The 24,280-nt window shown below is 42.6% G+C and overlaps 1 protein-coding gene across 1 annotated transcript in view; it reads left to right on the top strand.

The window, feature by feature from the left end:
- RNF17 (ring finger protein 17) overlaps nucleotides 1–24,280 on the top strand; it is a 206,147-nt gene that overhangs the window by 142,463 nt on the left and 39,404 nt on the right. The window contains exons 30-32 of the mRNA XM_050928582.1: nucleotides 1,495–1,658; nucleotides 9,209–9,328; nucleotides 17,809–17,889. Of these exons, the coding sequence (XP_050784539.1) occupies nucleotides 1,495–1,658; nucleotides 9,209–9,328; nucleotides 17,809–17,889 (365 nt within the window). The remainder of the gene's footprint in view (nucleotides 1–1,494; nucleotides 1,659–9,208; nucleotides 9,329–17,808; nucleotides 17,890–24,280) is intronic.

Genomic DNA, 24,280 nt, shown 5'->3' with positions numbered 1-24,280 from the left:
AAATGTCAATGACTTTCAGTAGGAGTTAGATGCTTAAATCTTTTAGGTCCCTTTGAAAATTCCAGCCTAATTGACTCAGTATCTTTCGTATTTCTATTTAATACTAGTCGATTGCTTATTAGAAATCCATTTTAATCTGCCAGTGTCTAGATAACACTTTGTCTGCTACAAAAAAATTAACCCCTTGGCAGTCTTAATTAATAATTGAACAAAAAGTCTTTAAGATCATATTTGCAGATTACAAAATTAGAAATACAGATTTTATAAAGTAAAGTAAAATTGATAATCCCCCAGACCAGATTTGAGGATTCTGTGTTTCTCTTGCAATAGTTAATATGACTTGTATGTAAAACAATTCAGGGACTTTTTGGAAAAACTGTTAGTGTCAAGTAAGTCTCTAAAATGTCATTTCTACTTCCTCTGGAACGCTTTCTCTTTTTATTCATTCCTGCTGTCTCACAGTTGAATTTTATCAGCTTCCCCCTCGTTTTATTTGCAATGATATGCAGTCACAAAGATACAGTTACAGAATTAGTTGTTGCATCTGTAATATTCCCTCTTCAACTGCTGCCTTATGTGCCTAAAATTTACTCTGAACACTTTTGGAAACTACAATGGAGTTGCATCATTGGTGCATTTAACTTATACGATTTTAACTATACGTTCTTGGCAAAACAAAAAGAGAAAAAATAACAATTTAAATACTGTACCTGAAGTGCAGGTGATTCTGCCCACCATTCCACTCAATGAGCGTTTGACTATATGCAATTTTCTCCTTACACGCTGACTTTTGAACCTAACCCCCACGTAAGATGCGACTCCCCTGTATACCTCTTCAGTTCACCTAGAGTTCTTCTGTATGTTAGGAAGCTCCGCAAGTTTACTGTATTGACTTCTTTGTCATTGAGAACTCTAAGCTCTGTTTGGGAATCAGTTAGACTCTACAAATAAACAAGGAAGCCGTCCTAGATTTCTTTCCAACATGATAGAATCCTGGACTGTTTATCCTTATATTCTCAATAATAGCAGTAACTTCCTCAGGGATGTGGTTTTGCAACCCAGACTTCATGTTTTATCTTGATAAAATGTAAATCCTATTTACATTTAATAGTAATTTTTTTCTTCTTTTAAGAATTTGTATAACTTAAGTATGAAATTGGCTTGGAAGTTATTTCAGCCATTGTCATTAGGTAGTGTTAAATGGTTTAAAATATGGAAAATATATTTTCTGAAATACAACCCCTACAGTTTCCACTATTATTCCAATACAGTGGAATTAGAAGGACTTGCAATATTTAAGATTCCCAACCTAGCGGAAGATATTTGGAAATTAAAATGTGAAAAGCTATATAGTTTAACCTCTAAATTATTGTTCTACAGCCCCAGCCTAGTATACAGTAACTATATATGTAGTAGTTAAAACAATTATTTGCACCTATAAATCTGAAATCCATTTTTTGAATTTCACTTTCTTTTTACTTAATTCTTGTTCAGAAAATGAACTAAACAAATTGATGACGGATATACAAAATAACTTCAAATGTCTTGGTCTTCTGGAACCATATTGTTGGAAAAAGGAAGACGCTTGTGTTGTAAGAGGATCGGATACCATGTGGTATCGAGGTAAAGTTACAGAAGTTGGTGGTGGTACAGTCAGGGTAAGTTTGATATTTTTTTTTCTTTTATGACAAATGGCAAAAGTGATCGTTCATAAAAGCTCAAGATTGGTCACAATGGGTCAGATCAATGGTTCATTTAGCCCAATATCCTATCTTCCAACAGTGGCCAGTGCCAGATGCTTCAGAGTGAACGTTCAGAACAGGGCAATTATCAAGGGATCCATCCCATGTCATCCAGTCCCAGCTTCTGGCAGTTGGAAGTTTAGGGACCCCAGAGCATGGAGTTGCATCCCTAACCATGTTGGCTAATAGCTACTGATGGACCTATCCTCCATGAACTTATCTTAATTCTTTTTGGAACCCTGTTATACTTTTGGTCTTCACAGCATCCCCTGGCAAGAAATTTCACGGGTTGAGTATGCATTGTGTGAGGAAATACTTGTTTGTTTTAAACCTGCTGCCTATTAATTTCATTGGGTGGCCCCTAGTTCTTGTGTTTATATGAAGGAGTAAATAACACTTACTTTCTCCACACCATTCATGATTTTGTAGATCTTTATCTTATCTCTCCTTAGTCATCGCTTTTCTAATCTGAACAGTCCCAGTCTTTTTAATCTCTTCTCTTATGTAAGGCATTCCATACCTCTAATCATTTTTGTTGCCCTTTCCTGTACTTTTTCCAGTTCTAATGTACCTGTTTTGAGATGAGGTGAACCAATTGCATGCAGTATTCATGGTGTTGGGTATACCATGGATTTATGTGGTGGTGGTATGATGATTTATCTAGCCTCTTTATAATGGTTTCTAACATTGTTAGCTTTTTGGACTGCTACTGCACATTAAGCAAAAATGAGTCCGGTGGATTTTGTGGATACAGACTAACATGGCTACCTCCTGATACTTGAGACATCAAGCAGACATTTTCAGAGAACAAGCCTCGATGACGCCAAGATCTTTCTTGAGTGGTAACAGCTAATTTAGACCCGATCCTTTTGTATGTGTATTTGGAATTATATTTTTCCAGTATATATTACTTTGCACTAGTAAGCACTGAATTTCATCTGCCATTTTGTTGCCAGTCACCTCCCCTTCCCCATTCCTCTTCAGGGAGCCTTCTCATGAGCTTTTACAAAGGCAAGAGGTGGACTCTCTCCTCCATCTAGGAGCAGAAGAACTGGTTCCTTTCCCTTGCAGGGGCAGAGGGTTCTACTCAGTACTTCCTAGTACCAAAGAAGGATGGCAGTTGGAAGCCAATCTTCAATCTAAGACAGCTGAACAAGTTTGTGAAATCCCAAAAGTTCAGGATGGTGATTGGCTACTATAATTACTTAAGTAGAGGAAGGGGACTGATTTTCATCCCTCCACCTACAAGACTCCTATATCCATATAAATATACACCCATCATACTGGAAATACCTACGATTTATCATAGACCAAGATCATTTCCAGTACCAAGTGCTCAGTTTATCCTTGGAACCTAAGAATATCTTTGAAGATTCTAGTAGTAGTTGCAGCTTACCTGCGGAAGGGAGTAATTCTTCCAGTATCTCAAAGACCATTCTTTCAAGGCTGCTCAAAGACCATTCTTTCAAGTCACTGTTATCAACCCAGAAGGCTCTTGCTCTGTTTCATGTGTTGGGTCTGCAGCTGAATGTAAAGAAATCCACATTAGTACCAGTGCAAAGGATACAGTTTATAGAGGCGTATCTGGACTCCGTGACAGCCAGAGAGTACCTCCCTTTAGACAGATTTGTGACTCTTTCAGGACTGGTAGGGGCAATTCAGAGGAGCTCTCAAACCACAGTAAGGATCTATCTTCAACTCTTGGGCCATATGACAACTTGTACCATTGTGATCAATCCATGCAAGGTTGTGCTCTGCTGCTTCCCAGGTTGGTTAGGAATTGTCTCTTCTATGACAGGAATGCTTTGACAGTGTACTTAATGAACTCTCTAAACTAGTGGAAGGAGCAACTCCATATCTGTGCAGGTGTCCGTTTCTGTCACTCAGCTCTATCAGTAAAAAGAACAGGAGTACTTGTGGCACCTTAGAGACTAACAAATTTATTTGAGCATAAGCTTTCATAGGCTACAGCCCACTTCATCAGATGCATAGACTAAAACATACAGCAAGAAGAAGTTTATACATACAGAGAACATGAAAAGGTGGAAGTAGCCATACCAACTGTAAGAGGCCAATCAATTGAGATGAGCTATCAGCAGCAAGAGGAAAAAAAACTTTGAAGTGATAATTGAGATGACCCATAGAAAGTGTGAGGATACTTAACATGGGGAAATAGTTTCAATTAGTGTAATGCATTCTGGTTAGTGTGGGGTGCCCACCTCAACATCATCTTGGTTCAGGGCAGATGGACAGTCCCATGAAACCAATCTCCACATCAAGCTTTTGGAGCTCAGGGCAGTCAGGAATCCTTCCCTTCATCTCCTGCCCCTCATTAGGGACAAAACAATCAAGGCCATGATGAACAATATGTTCTGCAAGTTTTACATCAACAAGCGGGGAGGAGCAAGATCTGCATTCTTATGTGGTGAAGCTACAAAGCTTTAGACACCACATCCAGATTTCAGCAATCTGCTTTCCCGGCATCTGGCGCACCATTTATACCCTCAACAGACACTTCTCCCATGACTACAAATGGGAGCTGTACCCTTAGGTTCTCCATAGCATATTTCAGAGTTAAGGACGGCCAGAGATCCATCTTTTCATCGCCTTTGAAATCAGGAAGTGCCTTCCCTTCTATTAAAGGGGGACTTTGGGTCACTGCTCCCTGGGGGATGTCTTTCTTCTGCTGTGGCAGAAAAGTAGATTCTGTGCCTTTCCCCCAGTGACCTTAATTCTAGAGCACTGAACAAGATCAGGTAGGATGACGTCAGAGTTATCCTCATAGTACCTACCTGGATGAGACAAGCTTGATACCCTTACCTGCATCAGCTGTGTCCAGCTGTTGAACAAGCACCGGACCATTCCTTTTATCTTGTCTCAGGTTGCAGGTCACAGTACACCCCAGCCTGGCAGTTCTGTGCCTCAGGGTGTGGATCCGGGATGGTTCTTGGGTATATAGATTTCCTGCTCTGTGGCGGTACAGCAAGTGTTACTAAACAGTAGAATAACATCATTTCTCCCTACTTACCAACAGAAATGGAAGAGATTGTCCACTGGTGTGGTCATCAGTGTTGGTTGATGTTTGGCTACATGCATTCCCTCTGTATGCCTCCCCCGCACTTCGCAGGTAGCTGGCACAGCAGACCTTGAGACCACAAGATCCATTAAGGCATGAAGGCGCACAGCCAGGTTTACTGTTGACTAAGTACAGTAATAGCACCTGGCAGTCTCTGAGGATACTAAGTCATGTATGCCTGTGACAATGGACGCAGCTCAGTGAATGGTGGGGCTTTCCATTCCTCCCTCAGCTGGCCAGAAACACTCCCTCTGAAATATCTCTTTATACACGAATACAAACAAGTTACGTATTACCCCTCTAACGTATCCAGGTGCCACCATCTGACATACCTATGTGCCACCCATCACCTTGTTCATGTTGGTTCGATCAAAACGTGTCTATCCATCATGCTGTCTGTTGATTACAGATTGCTCTCGCCCCTCGCTCCACCGATATGGCCACCAGGTGCCCGTTATCTACCGGGTAATGAGCGTTGGAATAGGGCGGAGGTTCGATCACTGGATGCCCTGGGGGGGGGGTGACAAGTGCCCAAGGGTAGTGACGGGGATAACGCAAGCAATCAGTCGTAGTGTTAAAGATTGAGGATTTATTAAATGAGTCACAGATAAGGATAAGGGACCACACGATTAGTTACAACTTGGGCTTACAATATAATACTAGAACAAATAACACAAACACTACAACTACAAATAGAAGCTGGCCCTGGTATTTTTCTAAGTCCCAGTAATTATTCAGGTCGTCCCAGGGGTTAGTAAAAGTGATATTGGTGCTATTAGTAATCATAAATGCAGCAACTAATCTTATTAAACACAAATTGCGAGGCTCAACTGGTCCCCCTTGCGTTCAAGGTTTCCTGGTCAACGGGTTTCCCCTAGCAGGAGCCTTGGGGCGGCTGGAACCAGTCTCTGCCTCTTATCTAACAGCACAGATATACAGATATCCTTAACAGCTAATTCTACTTACACATACAAACCACAAAAGTTTCATTACGGCCGGCAAGCAGTCAGGCTCTGGGAAACGCGTGAGCCAGGAGAGAGCTTCAGGTTGATCAAGCCTGGATACGGTTCGACGGGAATTCGAGTTCTCTCTCCCCGTCCCCGGGAGGGGGCCAACAATATATAACGAATTTTTCGTCATAATTTATGATAAGCCAATTGCGGGGTCGCGAGTGGCTCATGCCCATACAAGGGAGGCAATCGAGCCCCAGCATCTCTACCCAGGAAGCAACCGTCGTGAGGGGAACTTCCCCTCCTCAGGTCGGCCGACCGCAAAGTGCTGTTTCCTGTTACAAGTTCTGCTTTCTGAGCAGCTATGTGATCAGTGGCAGTTCTGGGGGCTGGGGGGAAATTCCGTTGGGGGGTGGAGGCCGGAGCACCTGCTGTCTGGCCCTGGGGCCCAACTTGGGGGTCTAACACTGTCATCCTGACCTTGTCTTTAAGATGGGTCAGCGTGTTCCTGTTATATTTGGGGGAGAGCGGGTTGTACCATACTTGGTATCGGGGTGTTCTGGTACCATCCTTCCGGAATGTATTTTTGTGAGTTTCCTGTGCCTAGTCTTTCTTAGGAAAGTATGTGTTTTTGCAATACCAGCTCTGTTCTTGCCAGACTCTGTGAGTGTGTACGCAGGCAGAGTCTAACTCCTGCTTACAGGCTGTCTCTTGCTGACCTTGCTTTATATTAGCAAAACTTTGACTACTACTTTAGCCCAGGCCTCATACAAGCCCACTGATACAAGGGCTTATGTATCAGGCTCTCTTCCTACTACAGTCAGTACCTGCGTCCAGACTCAATTCCCCTTCCACTCATCCTAAGCTACTTTCAGGATCTGAAGACATCTGGATTATCCATCCATTCGGTCAAGGTACACCTGGCTGCCATATCCACCTTTCAAGTTGAGGAATTCTCCATTTTTGCTTACCCAGTACCATCCAGATTTATTAGGGGTCTGGGTAATACCTTCCCCCACATTAGTACTCCACTCCATCTTGGGACCTGTGATGTGGCGTTCACCCCCCACAAGGCCTGAAAGGTTTAAAATGGCTAAGTGGGTCATTTAACTGCCTGGACTGCATCTGGAGAAAGAGACAGGTAGCAGGGTTTTAAGTAGAACAGGCTCAGCTCGGCAGGAAGAGGTGGGTCCTATATAAGCCTTGAAGCTGGCAACAAGCACTCCCTGGGAGAAGGGAGGTGTGTCTGGAGCAAGAAGCCTGCAGTTACTCCCTGGGATGATGGGAAAGAGATCACTGAGGGAGGGGGAGAGCACATTCGGCCAGATCGCAGGCAACGTCTGCTGAATTTTTGAAGAATGTCCCAGTATCTGAGATATGTAGAACCACTGCCTGGTCTTCAAACCATACATTTTTAAAACATTATGCTCTGCTCCATACCATCAGATCTGATGCACCACTTGGCTTGGCAGCACTACCTTTGATTCTAGATCCTGTTCCAAAGCCTCCCCCTCCCCCTTACTTCTAGGGATACTGCTCAGAAGTCATGTGAAGTGGAGCACTTGTAGGGTCACTACTTAAAGAAGGAGGAAATGTTACTCACTCTGTGCAGTAATTGAAGTTCTTTGGGATGTATCCCCCTTTGGGTGCTCCACCACCCAGCCTCCTTCCCCTTTTTTTGGTTGCTCTCTAGAGCAGTGGTTCTCAGTCAGGGATGTGTGTACCCTTGTGGGTACGCCAAGGTCTTCCAGGGGTACATCAGCTTATCTAGGTATTTGCCTAATTTTACAACAGACTATAATAAAAAGCACAAGCAAAGTCAGTGGAAACTAAAATTTCATACCATGACTTTATACTGCTCTATGTACTATACATTGAAGTGTAAGTATAATATTATTATCCCAATTGATTCATTTTATAATTATATAGAAAAAGTGAGAAAGTAAGCAATTTTTCAGTACTAGTGTGCTGTGATGCTTTTGTATTTTTGTCTGATTTTTGTAAGCAGGTAGTTTTTAAGTGAGGTGAAACTTCTGAGGGTATGTAAGACAAATCAGACTCCTGAAAGGGGTACAGTAGTCTGGAAAGGTTGAGAGCCACTGCTCTAGGTGATGACTGAGTAGAGAAGGAACTGAAGGTGGTTCACCCACACAGCCTTGTGTAGCCTCAGTGTATGTCATGAGGAAGCATAGGATAGGTGCATGGGCCGAATGAACTGCTAGCTAGAAATCTACAATTAAGAGCATGAGAGACATATATGAATCTGAAATGGATCACTCATAAGGGGACACCTCTTGAAGAGCTACAGTTATTGCACAGGGTGAATAATACTTCCTTTTCTGATTTTGCTGGCAATAGTAAAACAGCTCTCCTAAGAGCATAGAAACTTTGTAGTTATGACTTACTTATGGATTTCGTCCTCTCTTGAATGTGGTCACCTTTTCAAAATAAGTAATCTATTTTTAAAAAGTTAAATGTTTCATAATGATCACATGCTGAATGAATTGCTGATATTATGTTTGTTTATGTTCTCCAAGTAGGCATGTTCCTTTTATCTGACCCCCTGCCTTTTGGCATGACTCTTTGTCTTAATGATAGTTTGCCTGAACTATCTATTCAGTTCTTCTTCAAGCATTTATCCTTGTGTATAATGTACTTAAGGTTGTACATATATTCCATGTGCCCGGGGCTGGAGAACTTTCTTTAGCAGTGTCTGTGGTCCATCATACATGCACCCCCACTCTGCTCATGTTCTGCACCAAGGGAATAAAGGCTGCCAGACTGCTACCATCTTAGTTCTTTATTACTGTTCCTGCTTTAGGACAGAGCTTCCTTGTCCATGCTGGGTTTTTCCAACTTCACACTGTAAATAGTTATTAAAATTGTTAAAGCCTCTTAGTTCTGAGTACAGTTAGGAACTAGCTTACGAGGGGTCTGGTTCCTTATCTTGCCCCACTCCCAAAACAGCTCTGCTGGGAAACTGTTACCGTATGCTCCTCATTCCCCCGACCCTCTGGTAGCTAAGGGGAGTATGCTAGCGATCCCTATCTTTAAAAGCTACAATAAGTGCCACAAGTTGATTCTGATCAGACTACAACACCTGTTTATAGTACTCAGGGGAAGCACATGTCCCTTCCAAGGGCAGTATCTGCAGGTCATTCCTGAGTAAGACTGAACAGTAGGAAATTTAGGTTTTGTAAATTTCTCAAGGAGGGATCCATGAAAGCAGGAACAATTGTCTGGGGAGATTCCCCCTTTATGTCAACTTGAAGAAGGTATGGGTGGCCCTTGTTCTTTGATCCCAATCTAGCCCCATCTTCAGCTCTGAGACACCGTGTGTTTTTAGAGAAAAGAAATTGACTGTTTACCAGAGAGTGATTTTTTTTCTAAGAAGCAGCATTTTTAGAAAAGTAATTTTTCATTTTATTTATGTTATATAGGTGCTGTACGTGGACTATGGCTACATTGAGAAGATCCCTGAGTGTCATCTCTATCCAGTTGTGTTGTATGCTGACATACCGACATTTTGCATACCATGTCAGCTCTATAAAATAGTGCCAGTGAGTAAACACTAAATTTGAAGACTTTTGGTAGTTACTAAAATTAAAATACTAATTAGTATTACATGGAATAAAGGATACTCTTGTACGTCTAGCCAGTATTTGGGAATTCAATTTTGAGTTCAAAGTGATAGTTTGTAGTGTCAGATATTCACTTATAAGAATGAAATTCTTGACTTTTGTTTTCTGTATTCTAAATATGTAATTTAAGAGCAGTTTTGTAATTATTTTGTATTCACAGGCTGCCTAAAAACAGAAAGTGTGAATGATTCATTTAATAGTAGGATTGGAAAACAAAATAGTTTAAAGCAATTCTGTAATCTGTTGCAATCTATATAAAACAAATGAGTTCAAAAAATTGGGCTCTTAAGCTAGCAACCATATGGAAGGACAGCTGAAATCAGTAATATACAGCGCCTCTCTTGCTGTCTTCTTATTCTCCATCCCCTCCACCCATATCCCCCCTCCCCCATGCATATTCTTTTATTCTACACATTTGGGACTAGATTTTCTTAATTAGGCACATCCACAATTGCACACATAATCATGGTAATTTGTTGGAGCTGGCCAGAAAATGACACTTGCGTTTCACACCTTTTTAGGTATTGATATTTATTTTCATTCCCTTTTTCTGAAATGGAAGTGTCAAAATGTCTCGTTTTGGACTGAAAAAGGTCAGGTTTTCAGCTCAGGTCTGAAAGTGATCTGATATATCTGCTTTGATGAAAAATGTTTCAAAGATCTTCCAACCAGCTTGATTATGCATGTAAATAAGTGATTACATATATGTGTATTTTTCTCATGTACAGTTACAGGCACTCTCAAACACATTTCACCCCAGTTGTCCCAAAGACCTCTAGTGAATTATCTCATGAGCTGAACATCAGAAAGAGGAATGCAATTTAAGTCAGCTGGTCTTCATAATTTTTATATTTCCAAAGTTAAGAATGAAGCCTGTTTATATCAGCAAGATAAAATAAACACAATAAAACTGTTTATAACAATTATTGTATATAATAAGACTAAATCTAAATATAAATGCATAAATATTACTAAATCTTCATGCACTATTGGGGAGGATGTTTGTTCTCGTCGCCTTTCTTTGTTCTCTGTCCACTTTCTTCTTGGTCTAACCCATTGCTTTCACTCCACTATCTTCCAACTGTCAAAAGAAAGTACAGCACAGTGACCATAACTTCTGTTTCAGGGCCCCCTAATTCTTCATAGAGTGCTTGTCCATATGTGTTTCACTCTTGGTGTACATGTGTCCCGTGCACTAGAAACTGGAGTCTTTTGGATAAATGTGAACATTGTACCCTAATCATATGTCTACACAGCCCCCAGGAGCAAGCCTCCCAGCCCAGGTCAATATAGTTGGGGTAGCAGGGCTCACACTTGTGCTCTAAAAATAGCTGTACGTATTGACAGTGGTTTCAAGTTGTGGCTGGGGCTGAGCTTTAGAGCCCAAGCTGCAGCCGGAGCCCCAACTTAAAGCTTGTCTGTACAGATATTTTTAGAGCATCATTTTAGAACCTGAGGCCTGCTGGCCTGAATTGATCAACCTAGGTTGGAGGCTTGCTGCCATGGGCTATGTAGACATACCCTATGTCCTTGTACTCCCATACTGAGGGCATAAAGGGCAGACCAATCCCAGTGACGACTCAGTTCCTTCTCACTGCCTGAGACTGCGAGATTGAGCTCTTCAGTATCCACACCTTTACTCTTCACTGTCTTATCTGTAAACATATATTCCTGATAAATACACAGTGTGAGAGTAGTTTTTCTAAAATTACCTTGAAAGCTTGTGAGGCATATTCTAAAGATATTTTTGTTAGGCCACTCTATGGCCCTCTGATCTGAGCAGGGAAAATCCAGTCCAGGAGTGTCCCTGTCAGCTCTGGATCCACTAGCTCCTGGAACACATCTACAAACACTGGTGGCTTTGAACTCAGGTAGTGCTGAAAAACCTAAGTCCTTAGATAAAAGGAGCGTCACTTTCTTTGGGAAGAGCAGGGGCAAATCCCCACTGGGAGATTCCAATAAGAGGATGTCTAAGTCATCTCACTGCTCCTGCTCTACGGTGACTCCACCACCCAAACTGGGTACCACGGGAGCTCTGAGGGTGCATTGACCCTCTGGAATCAAAATCGACTGTCTCCAGCACCAGGGCCAAAGCTTCAGTTATAACCTCAGCACTGAACATCATGTCAGTGATGATCCTTGTAGTGCCGGCCTTGTCAGTTCTTGATGCTACTCACTTCCGCACTAGATGCGTCTACTAGGTCTATTGGCACTCTTACGTCCATTCTTGCTTCTCCTGCATCAAGGTTCACAGCTCTGCCCTTCTTGTTACCTAGGAAGTACGTGATATCAAAGGACCTGAAAACTGATGCATTCTATCTCAAAGGTACCAGCAGCCTCACTGAGGCTAATGTCATGTAGGAGCACTATACATCTTAGTACTCAAGCTTCAGCAGTACCCCTACTATGTGCATTTTCATCTTATGACTCACAACACAGTGGGGAAGGATGCCCTATTTATTCCTCAAGGGGGCCCTTATGGTCTGAAAAGAGAGGAGAGGGCTTCATTTGGGTCTAGGTCTCTTAGGGAAATGGGGGGATGAGAATAATATCCTAGACATCACACTGCTGCACCACCGCTTAGCAAGAGATCCTTTTTTCCTACTCCATGTCGGGAATCTAGGATGTCTCAAAATTCAATACATGAACCTGAACCCTGTGAGGAATTTTTTGAGCAGCAGCACACTTAACTAGAGGATCATTTAATGCCAGCAGCTGTTTCATCCTCTTTCCCAGATGCAGCAGTGGTCCCAACCGAACTGAGTGAATACAAGAGCTTTCAGGACCTGTTCAGACAAATAGCTGATTCTCAAAATACCAGTTGAAGAGGTACAAGAATCCTCTCCTAAACTCTTGGATATTCTCCATTCATGGCACTGCCTATTAACGAGACAGCTATAACCTTGGTGAACACTCTTAATGCTGTAAAGAGACTAAATAGGAGGACTCTGTATTGTAATGGTTCTATCTTACCTGAAATCTTAATTACTTCCTGCATGCTGAATATATGGAAGCCTGCAGAAGTATGCATCCTGAGGGTTGAGAGTCGCAAACCATTCATGCGGATCTAAAGATGAATTATAGAGGCCAGTGTTACCCTCCTGAATTTGAAGCAACAGATTGAAGGTGTTGAGTCCCTTCAAGTACAGAATTGGATGCCACCCTACCTTCTTCAATATTAGGCAGTAACTCGAATGGAAACCTTTCCTCGCTTACTGGTGGATTCTCTGCAGCTTGAGGTCTTCAAACCAATTTTGAGGATTTCAATAACTCGGTCCTGGGTTAGGGGTTGTTATAAAATTGGATGGGTGGGGTTCTGTGGCCTGCCTTGTGCAGGAGGTCAGACTAGATGATCATATTGGTCCCTTCTGACCTATGAGTCTGAGTATAGGATAGGAACATCTTGTGTATCTTGGAACTGTAGAGGTGACTCCACCACCTGTTGTAACAGCCTTTCCTGAGGTGTCCCTCAAAATGGATGGGGAAGGTGAGATTGGGAATACTTGCTTATGTGATTCACTGCTTGCTACTTCCCATGAGTAATGAATGAGGAGAGAAGCTGTGCAACAGATTGCGTAATCCCTTAGTTGATCATTTTTTTCTGTTGGTAGCTTTTCTTAGAATGCAACTCACCCTAATCATATAAATGACCAGAATATGAGCTGACATTTTTGTTCAGAGGGAGACTTAGATATGTATTGTCTGATGCATAGTTGAATATATTATACCAAGGTGTCTTAATGCTGATAATTCGTTGCTGGAGTGTTTCTACAGCTGTGGAGGAACTCTTCTGGTGGCCTGAGCTTAAGGGTGAAGCCAAGTTCCAGAGCCTCCACCAATAACATTGGACGGCCTCTGAATTCCACCTTTGGGGCCATTAGCAATGAATTTGGAGAGAAGCTGCTAACAGAAATTTATCAGATAACAAATTTCTCATTGTTTGGGCAGGTAAGCTCTGGCTGTTGTTAAGTCTATCCAGTCTTGCCAGTCAGCCTCAAAAAGATCCACATACAACTGTTTGGACTTTTCTGGATCTCCTTGGACACATGGCTTCCTGCCCATTAGTCATGCAGAATGTAAGTTTACACTTGCGTTGTGTGCAGGGTTGACTAGAGTCTGCATACATACTGAGAAAGCATCTTATGGATATGTCTCTGATGATCGCTCACAAATCTTATATCACTAAATTGGTGGAAAAACCTCAATTTGATGTACAAGGTTGTACTCTTTTCTCCACCTCTCTCAGTAAGACTTTGGTGACAAATGAGTTCCTCTTGGGATGGGGAATGGAATGCACCTGGACCACCATCAGACACAAGACCAATGGACTTGCAAGGAGACTGAACTGTTCATAAATATATTAGAGCTCAGAGCAGTTCACAGAGCCTGTGCTGTCTTCCTACTGTTGATTAAAGGATTGACTTACCAGTTGGTGACCAAGACCATTGCTATGCTTTATACAAACAGGTAGGGAAGAACATGCTCATCTCTGCTATGTCAGGATGCATTTCAGCTATAGAACCAGTGCATATTGCATCATATATCTCTCAGAGCAATACATCTCCTCAGTCTGCAAAGTGCTGTAGCAGACCATGGGTGGATGATCAAAGATTCGGTTGTACACAGTTTATATTCCGGGAATGGGGTCATCGATCATTAGAACTGCTTGTAATAAACAACAAAAAGTGTCTCGGTTTCTGTTCCAGATAATTCCCAGGGTATTTGGAAAGAACAGACAAGGTGCTGCAGGATCATCATGATAGGGACTGCATGGTCCAGGCAGTTTTGGTACCTAGGATTGAACCTATTGTTTTGTCCACCAAAACCTTTACCTCTTCTACCAGATTTGATATCTCAAGACAAAAGGAACATTTTGCATCCAAACCCAGTCTCTCTTTATCTCTCAGCCTGAGTGGCTGCTGGATCGATGTCATTCATAAAAGATTTTGTTCTTTGGACGTCCAAAATATTTTGATACAAAGTAGGAAACAAACCTATGCAGCTGAATGGAAGAGATGAGGGATTTGGTGTGAACAGTGTCACCTGCAACCCATTGATTTTATTTTTAACTATCTTTGGAATATTTACTTCACTGAAGAACTTTGGATTGTTAAACAGCCCTCAGAGTGCACCTGGCAGCCATTTCTGCATACCATTCTCCTATCAAGAGTAGGTTTTTTCCCCCATCTCATTATGGTTAAATACCATAAGTACCTAGTTTGGGTTTTTCCACCAGTAACAAAACCTCCCTCCGCATGGGATCTTCATTGGTTTTGACAGGCTTAATTGGATCCTCATATGAACCCTTGGCAACTTGTTCCTTGTTATGCTTGTCTATGAAGACTTCCTTTTTTATAGCAATTGTACATCTGTCAGAAGTAGTGTGTAAATACAGACTTTCACAGAGAGACCTCCCTGTACAGTATTTCATAGGGATAAAGTATCATTCAGACTTCATCTCAAGTTCTTACTCAAGTAGTTAAACTTTCATTTATGCCAAATGATCCACCCACCAATATATTCCCTAAACCATATTCTTATCAAGGAGAGATTAGGCTGCATACTTTAGATGCTCACAAGACCTCTTTCCTTTTATTTGCAGAGGACCAAATCTTTCAGGTAGTTGCCTAAACTTATTCTTGCATTGCTGATTATCAACCCAAAGGCTATTCAAGTGGGTTTTGGGTTGTATTAAAATCTCTTACAAACTAGTTAGTCTAGATCCTCCATCTCAGCACCCATCTCCCTTGCATCAGATCACTGCTTTCTAGTCACAAGAGTGGGAAAAATATATATATATATAGTGTGTGTGTGTGTGTGTGTGTGTGTGTATATATATGTATGTATATGTGAAAAAAATGGATGAGCATTCGAAGAAAGGAAGAAGTTGCATATATTATTACAGTAACTAGAATATTTTGAGATGTGTTGTCTATATGTAGTCCATGACCCATCTTTCTTCCCTGCTGCTATGGAATCCTATAAAACCTGGATTCCACAGTGGCGAAGCAATTGGGTGGCAATTGGGCCTACTGTCACCTTAATGGCCTTGGTACAGGAGCATGAAGATACATAGGGTACATGTGCAGCCCTAACGTACACTGCTGGTCAAAAGACTCAGATCTTGTGTGCCTGCGGTCCATGCACTCCAACAGTAGAGTACGTATGGACAACACATCCCTAAGAACTCGAGTTACTGTAAGGTAGAGGTAACTTTTTTAATAACATGTTCCTACAGCATACAAATAGGTAGCAATACAAAATATATAGGGAAAACATTCATAAATGGCTTTTTATTAGGTTAAAAAAAAGTTTGCATTCTGAATGGTCTCTGCATCTCATGACTGCAGAATATACAGTATTCTGTAGAATTTAGCACTGCTGTGCCAAGGAGTTCAGATCTAGTTTGCCACTACTGACTAAAAGATATAGCCAGTTGTTTGACTGCATTTGTGGTTCATTATTAAAAATTGTTCAGGAGACCAAATAATTACATTTATTCAACTTTATTGTCTAAAGACAAAACAATATAATACAAAAAGGAGGACATACCTACCCTCCTCCTGGGAAGCAGTTTTTAGATTGCTGCACATTCAGCTTACCCAGAAGGTGTGCTTTGTTGACCTGAATTTGATGGGTTAGCTTTTATGGCTCGCCACTGATTGCATCTGAGCAGAAGATTTATAGATTCTTATCAAATTCAGACTACCAAGTTCAAGAATTCAGAGAGTTCTCTAAATCAGGAGAGGACTCTCGAGGTGCTTGGCAAGAACGCGTACACTGACGACAATACCAAATTGATAAAATCTTTGACATTAATATAATAATAAGAAATGCAATGAAACTTATAACTGCAAAACAGTAAAAGAATTCCAAAACTCCTGGTGCGAACATTTCTGTTATAAGTACCTTAGCCTAACATATTCACACCCTTCCTTGAGAGCCCGAAAATAGGAGGTGAAGGACTAGCCTCACTCCTAGCATACCCGATTACGTGATGGTGTTGGTTTCCTCAGTGGTTAGGAATGCTGAGTAGTTATACTATGCTGCGCTGATAGCATGATAGAAGATAGAAAAGATCTAAGAAGAACAACTTAGTTTAAGAGCTTAAGACCCTAAGAAGTTGTTAAGAAGAAGAAAAAAACTAACTTCAAAGCAGGTACAAGAAGAAGGTTTAAGAAAAGGATTCCCTTACAAGATATTTTATAGGATCCTGACCTATGTAATTCAGGCCCAACCTACTATGCCCAAAACTTATTTCTATACCCTAAGAAATTTGTGAGTACCCTTCTCCTATAGGTTAGTGGTTTATTAAACTTACTTTCTAAATATATTAAGAATTATCTCACTCCAAAACTGCCAGCCTAGGCTCTCTTGATGACCTCCAAATTGTGATGTACCCTGCAGTTAGCAACCGATTGTAGAAGCCGGATAAACCTGTGATGTGATGTGGATAGTTCTTCCCTTTGGTTCCCCAAAGTTCAGGAACCATTCTTATCTGTGCCAAAGGTTGCCAGCTTTTATGCTGACATATTTATAACTACTTCTACATTTTGCTATATAGCAGATCTTACCGAATCTTACAAGCCAGTAGGCTTCTTGCATTTCAGTAAACACATGCCTCAATGCATCCTAAAGTCCAAGGAATTAATACTAATAAAATATAAGAATAAAATGGATTAATTTCAGAAAACGAAACACATGAATTGATACTGCTGGCTGGAATAGTAGGATATGATAGCAAAATAATCCTACGGGGTACAGCTTCAAAGATACACATTTCAGCTAGTAGTATTTACAGTATGGTTTTGCAAGTTACAAAACTCTTTACACATCAGTTAAAGTTTAATCCACTAGTTTGTGCCATCTTTGTCCTTGTTACCTCCCTATGGTTTCCCATACCTCGTTTTGAATATTACTTTACAAGTTGATGAGCCATGTAAGTAGTCCCTAACTGTACTTGGTACAAAGTGTTCATGCAGCTTTGCTTTGACAAATATTCTATTTTCTAATGTCAAAACAAAATTCAGCTTTGCAAAAAGTGTTGTGGGAAGCTTGACGTGGGTGGAAAGAATTGTGGGAAGAATATAATTCATTCATTTAACGTAACTTCCCACTGTCCACTTATGTATAATGTGTATTATATTAATACCATGTACATAATATCTATTAATGTGATGTACTCTACGACTAATATATGGTTATTGGCTAATACCACATAGTGCACAAACTTTTAACTGTAGGAAGAGAGTCAAATAGGACTGGGGTTGTATGAAGTAGACATTTGTATTATAGAATATTATGGTGAAACTATATACTGAGTACATGATTTAGTGCACTGTGCTTGTTGATCTTTAGAAGTGTTTGAGTTTTTTGTGTCTTTCCCTCTCACTAACTAGGTTGGAAATTTTTGGCAGCAGGATGCTGTAGAACTCCTTCAGGAACTACTGACAAAGAGAGTTGTTGAAATACATCTTCTGGTAACTTAACTTATGTTCAGACATAAGGAATAAAACTCTAAATGTGTTTTTCCCTTTAATATATATTAGGCATACTTGATGGAAGGAATAAAACTAGTTGATTTTCCTGAACAAAGTAACTCCTACCTGGCTCAGGAGATACATTTGTCACAGGTAGCATAACGAGAGCACGTTACGTGATCTCTGCTTTAACTGTGACTCCTGTCACAATTTTTAGGCCTTCAGTGTTAATTTTTAAAGGTACTAAAGTTTATTTATGTGGCTGTTACCACTGACTTTTACAAGTCCTTTGTACCTTCATGTACCAACATTAGAACCCCTCCTTAACTTATGAGTAAGGCTACGATTCTGTCACAGAGGCCACAGATTCCATGATTTTTTGCGATCTTTGTGACAGCTGCAGTGGCCCCAAGGTCAGCTGCACCAGCCGCTGCTTGAGAGAACTTGAGCAGCAGCCGGTGTGACTGACCCCAGGGAGAGCTGGAGCAGTGATCCTGGGAGCAGCCCCAGGGAGTGCCCAAGCAGCAGACCGGTGTGACTGGCCTCAGGGAGCGCCAGAGTAGTGGTCCTGGGGCCAGCTGCACCGGCCACTGCTGGAGTGGCCTCAGGACCAGCCACTTGGGCAATCACTGTGGCTAGCGACACTGGCTGCTGCTTGGGCAGTCCTGGTCAGCTGGGCCTGGGGTGCGCCTGAAAAGCAGACGGTGGAGCTGGCCCCAGGGAGCGCCAGAGCAGTAGTAGTCCAAGGAGCACCTGAGCATCAGTCCTGTGGGCTGCCCCGGGACTGGCTGCTACTGGAGTGGCCCCGGGGCCAACCACTTGGTTTGCTTCTTGGCCACTCCCTGTGTGGCTGACCCCAGGGAGTTCCTGAGCAGTGGTCCCGAGGGCGGCGCTGGAGGCCATCAGGAGAGCAGTCCTCAGGTCTTTGGAGCACTGGGCCACCAGGTACAGTCAGCCCCCCACCGCTGGAGCAGGGGGCCCCCAGATCAAAGGGGCCTCAGGAACAGAGATTTAGTCATGAGTATTTTTAGTAAAAATCATGGACAGGCCACAGGCTGTGAATTTTTGTTTGTTACCCATGACCTGTCCATGACTTTTACTAAAAATACGCATGTCTAAATCTTAGCCTTACTCATCAGTTAATGTTAAGATGAAATATCATCTTGCTTAAATATATTTTAATACTATTTGAAAAATTAAACACATTGCCATTTCAAATAACTTGTGACATACGTAGGCATCTTGAGGAGTATAAATTGAGATATGAGAGTGAAATGCTGGCGCATTCTCAGACAGGCAGTGTCTGAATGCCATTGCGTGGTGGGTATTTGCACACAGAGAACCAGACCTTTGTTGGAAGGAAGGAGGCCATATTTTCAATGCTGCCATCCGAACAGCAGATAGAGGTAGAATCCATGTTGATTTCCTTATTTTCTTTAACATGTATACTGCCAACTCTATCAGTGTGTAATGGGGTTAGGCTATTGTGGTGGTTGAAAGAACCATGACTTTGAATTCTTCTTTGAGTGATGGTCCCTATTCGTATTCCAAATGTGGCTGCTCATGTGCCCCATGAGCCGGAAGTTTTCAGCAGCAGTTCTATTGACCCGCATGTGCATCATATGTTTGCCTCATGCTCCAGGTGAGGTTATAAGAGGTTGTGCGGGGCGACACTCCTTCAGTTCCTTCTTACAGCGCATGTTCAGAGTCAGAATTCTCTGTTCTCTGTGGTTGTAGCCTGACTACAAGAACACTCCACCAGAAGGTTATCTTCATAGAGGCAGTTCTCTGATCTTAGTCACATGGTAGATGAGAGTCTTCCTCACAGCCTTTTAAATCTAAGCGCTGTGGGTCAAAGAAGCAGGCTGCAGACCCGTCTCACAAATCTTCTAAGAAGAAGGCAGGAATCCCCCCACAGCGAGCCTCGAGATAGCGGCAAGCAATCACCATCTCGCTTGGTATCTTCGGCATCTTGGTCCGGCACTCATGGCTCACAGAAACTGCTTGTAATTGGTACCACTGACAGGCCCATGGACTCATGGGCACAGGTACCGAATCGTTGGCACTGAAGGACAGGAGTAAGCACTCCTTTAAAAAGACGCTCTTGGTATGCGAGCGTGCATCAGTATCGCCAGCGATGGCTCAGTTGGCACAGGAGCGACTGGTGCAGACACTATCCAGTCTCCCTGACACTGCCACAGATGCTAGGACCATTGGTACAAGCAGAACTCTGCCATTCAAAAGATGTCCACATGCTAGATACACCTGAGTCCCCTCCTCTCCGTACCGAGACTTCTGCACCTATAAAGACACAATCCTCCAGCTTGCACAGGCATTCTGGCACACACCAGCTTTGTAAAATTTTAGGACTGGAAGAGTCCTCAGGAGGTCTTCTAGTCCAGTCCTCTGCACTCAAGGCAGGACTAAGTATTATCTAGGCCATCCCTGACAGGTGTTTTGTCTAACCAGCTCTTAAAAAACTCCAATGATAGAGATTCCACAACCTCGCTAGGCAATTTATTCCAGTACTTAACTACCCTGATAGGAAATTTTTCCTAATGTCCAACCTAGACTGCCCTTGCTGCAATTTAAGCCCATTGCTCCTTGTCCTACCCTCAGAGGTAAAAGAAAACAATTTTTCTTCTTTGAGTAGTGTCCCCGTTGGTGCTTCACTTTAGGTGTGTTTGCACCCCTGCACTTGTAATCAGATTTGTAGTATCACTGCCTGGTTGGATCACACATGCACTGTCCCCATCTTGCACAACCTCAGGTAGTTGCATAGCACCATGCGCCAACCCTCTTTCTCTCTCTTCTCTCCCCCCCACCCCCCGCACAGTTCTTTCTCAGCCTCCCTTAGGTATAGCATTTAGAGCCATCATCTCCGAGGGGCATCTTCTTGCTAGAACAACAACATTACAAGCTTCACTGAATTCCACAGACACTGCAGTGTGGTCTGTAGCCACAGCTATAGTCAGGTGACATGCATTCTGGTTTTCCCAGAGAAGTACAATCGATGGTCAAGGATCTTCTGTTTGAAGACCGTAAACTGTTGCAGCTAGAAGTGTGTCCCTTCATATGTTGAAGGATTCCAGACTGATGCTGAAGTCCCTGGGCATTTACACACCTATGAACAAGAAAAAAGAGGACAACCACAAAGGCAGTACGACCCACAGAGACAGAAATCCGCAAGATGACGACAGCCCCAGCCTTCAACATCACAGCATCCTCCATCAAAACAACAATTTTGAGGTGTTGGTCCAAGATTCCCACAGTTTCAAGTTTTGGAAACGCCTGCTACCTCCCATCCATTCAGAGACTGACCCCATTTCACCCAGCCTGGTAGACCATCACGTCAGACAGATGGGTATTAGAAATAATTGATGATGGCTAATCCATTCCATTTACCTCCATCCCCCCCATACCCACCATACCTCCCTGTCCCTCTTCGGGGATCCCTCTCACAAACATGTACTGTGATAGGAAGTAAAGCACCTCATACATCTAGGTGCAGTAGAACCATACCAACACAACACAGAGGGAGGGAATTCTATTCACATTACTTCCTAACCCAGAAAAAACTGAAGGTTGAAGGCCCATTCTTGATATAAGAAAACCCAACAAATTTGTGAAGATCCAATACTTCAGGATGGTCACACTGGCAACCATAATTCCAGCACTGGAAAAAGGAGATTGGTTCTCAGCCATCAACCTCCAGGATGCATGTTTTCATATAACAATACATTTAATCACACAGAAGGGTCCTCAGGTTTGTTCTAGGAGCAGACCAGTTTCAGTACAGAGTACTGCCTTTTGGACTATCCACCATCTCTTTGGTTATTTTTGAAAGTCTTCATGGTGGTGGCAGCTCACCTCCACAGACAAAGGATCATAATATTCCCCTATTTGGATGATCGTTTGCTGAAAGCATCAACAGCATGGGGCACTAGAAGCTACTCTTTTCACGCATCTTGGGCTACGCAGTAATTGTTTACACACATCCAGGGCTGCGAATAAATGCACAGTAATCAACATTAACACCTGTGCAGAAACTGGAGTTATTGGAGCCTACCTTAGTTCTCTGGAGGCTACAGCCTCTCTGCCCCAACAACAGTTCACAATATCGCTCAATTTGATCTGCACAACATTAGACAGTCCCCAGACATCAGCTAGGACTTGCCTACAACTGTTGGGCCACATGTCTGCACCGATGTTCATCATCCGACACACTCGACTGCATATGCAATACCTGCAAGCCTGGGTCCAGACAGTCTGTATCCTGCACAGACATGGTATAAACAAACGCCTCATGATGCCAAACAAAGTAAAAGACTCACTACAGTGGTGACCATAACCAAACAATGTTTGTGCAGGAGTCCCCTTTGTACAGAAGCCTCACTATGGACTGCTCCCTACTAGGTTGGGGGGGCACACTCACACTGTCCAAGGCCGTTGGACCCCGTTGAAATCCCTCCTACATATACATTTACTGGAGCTACAGGCGGTTTGCAATGGCTGCTCCCATTTCCTACCTATGATCAAGAACAAAACCATAAAGATCCTCACAGACAACAATGCTTGCATGTTCTATATAAACTGGCAAGGAGGGATGTTCACACACTCCATGCCTGGAAGCCATGCTACTTTGGATCTGATGCATCAGTTACAACATCAACATCTCAGCCTCCTACATATCAGGATGCCAGAAAACCACTGCTGATGTGCTAAGTAGAAAACTCTCCCAGGACCACAAATGGGAAATGGACCCCCGAGTACTATGGAATATATTCAAACATTGGGAGTTCCCAACTATAGATTTTTTTTGTGAGAAGTAAGGTACAGTCTGTTAAATAGTCTAGACCAACTACTCAACATGCATACCTACACAAATGGAGAAGATTCGCTATATGATGCCAAATTAAACACATCATGGTGGTCTCCTCTCTCTGGTACTGGACTATATATTGGAATTTAAGAAATCGGGTCTCTCCATAAGCTCAATCAGAGAACACCTCAAAGCTGTTAAAGGTTCCACCATGAGTTATTGATTTTTTTCACCCAATCAGCAAGCATTTTCTTAAGGGCCTTCGTAACATTTATCCCAAAATACAAACCTCTACTTCATTATGGGACCTTAATCTAGTTCAGCGGTTCTCAAACTATGGATCGGGACCCTGAAGTGGATCGCAACCCCATATTAATGGGGTCACCAGGGCTGGCTTAGAGTTGCTGGGACCCAGAGTCGAAGCCCAAGCCCCACTACCCAGGACTGAAGCCCAGTGGTTTCAACCCTGAGCGGCAGGGCTAGGCTACAGGCCCCCTGCCTGGGGCTGGAGCCCTTAGACTTTGGTTTTGTCCCTCCTAAACTCCCCACCACCCCCTCATAGGGCAGTGGGGCTCAGGCTTCAGTCCCCCCTTCTGGTCTCATGTAGTAATTTTTGTTGTCAAAAAGGGATCGTGGTGCAATGAAGTTAGAGAACTGCTGATCTAATGTTAGGGGTTTTACTGGACAACCATTTGAACCATTAGCGACATATTCACTCCACCTTTTATGAAAGTGGCCTTCCTCGTCACCATCATGTCTGCCAGACGAGTGGGGGAGCTACGGGACCTTGTGAGACACCCACCATACAGAACATTCTTCAAAAATAAGGTGACCTTAAGAACGCATCCCAAATTCTTAAACTAAGATTGCCTCCTTATTCCATCTGAATCATCCTATTCATCTCCCATTGTTCTTCCCAAAACCCCATGGGAATAAACAAGAAGCAGCACTCCACACCCTGGACGTTCAAAGTGTGCTAGCCTTTTTACATCAAGAGAACAAAGTCATTTTTTAAAAGTCACCAAAATTATTCCTCTACATCACAGAACTCCCAAAAGGAGACGCCATATCTAAACACTGTTTAAATGGATCTCTGGATGCATTGACTTTTGCTATTATCAACAACAGCTTCAGCCCCCACTGGAGACCCACACATATTCCACCAGATCTCTATCTGCTTCGATAGCCTTTCTTAACAAGGTACCCATTATGAACATCTACAAAGCAGCAGCCTGGGTGTCAGCCCGTACATTCACACAACGTTATGCATTAGAGCAGCATTCATCATCAGATGCTCTAGTCACCTAAAGCGGAGCTGTCATAGGAACACACTTCAAAGAAGAAGAAGAGAAAGTTACTCACCCTGTGCGGTAACTGAGGTTCTTTGAGATGATTGTCCCCGTGTGTGCTCCATTACCCTACCTCCTCCCCTCTCCTTCGGAGTTTTCACATTAAATACTCTGTGGTAGAGACAAAACTGGAAGTAGGGTGTTGGTCGCACGGTTCTATGTAACTGCCTGAGGCAGTGCGAGACAGGGACTGGCACTGTGGTGCACCCACAGAGACAAC

Source organism: Gopherus flavomarginatus, chromosome 1, assembly GCF_025201925.1.
Source record: "Gopherus flavomarginatus isolate rGopFla2 chromosome 1, rGopFla2.mat.asm, whole genome shotgun sequence".
Taxonomy (NCBI): Eukaryota; Metazoa; Chordata; order Testudines; family Testudinidae; genus Gopherus; species Gopherus flavomarginatus.
This window is presented reverse-complemented; position numbering and strand designations above follow the sequence as displayed.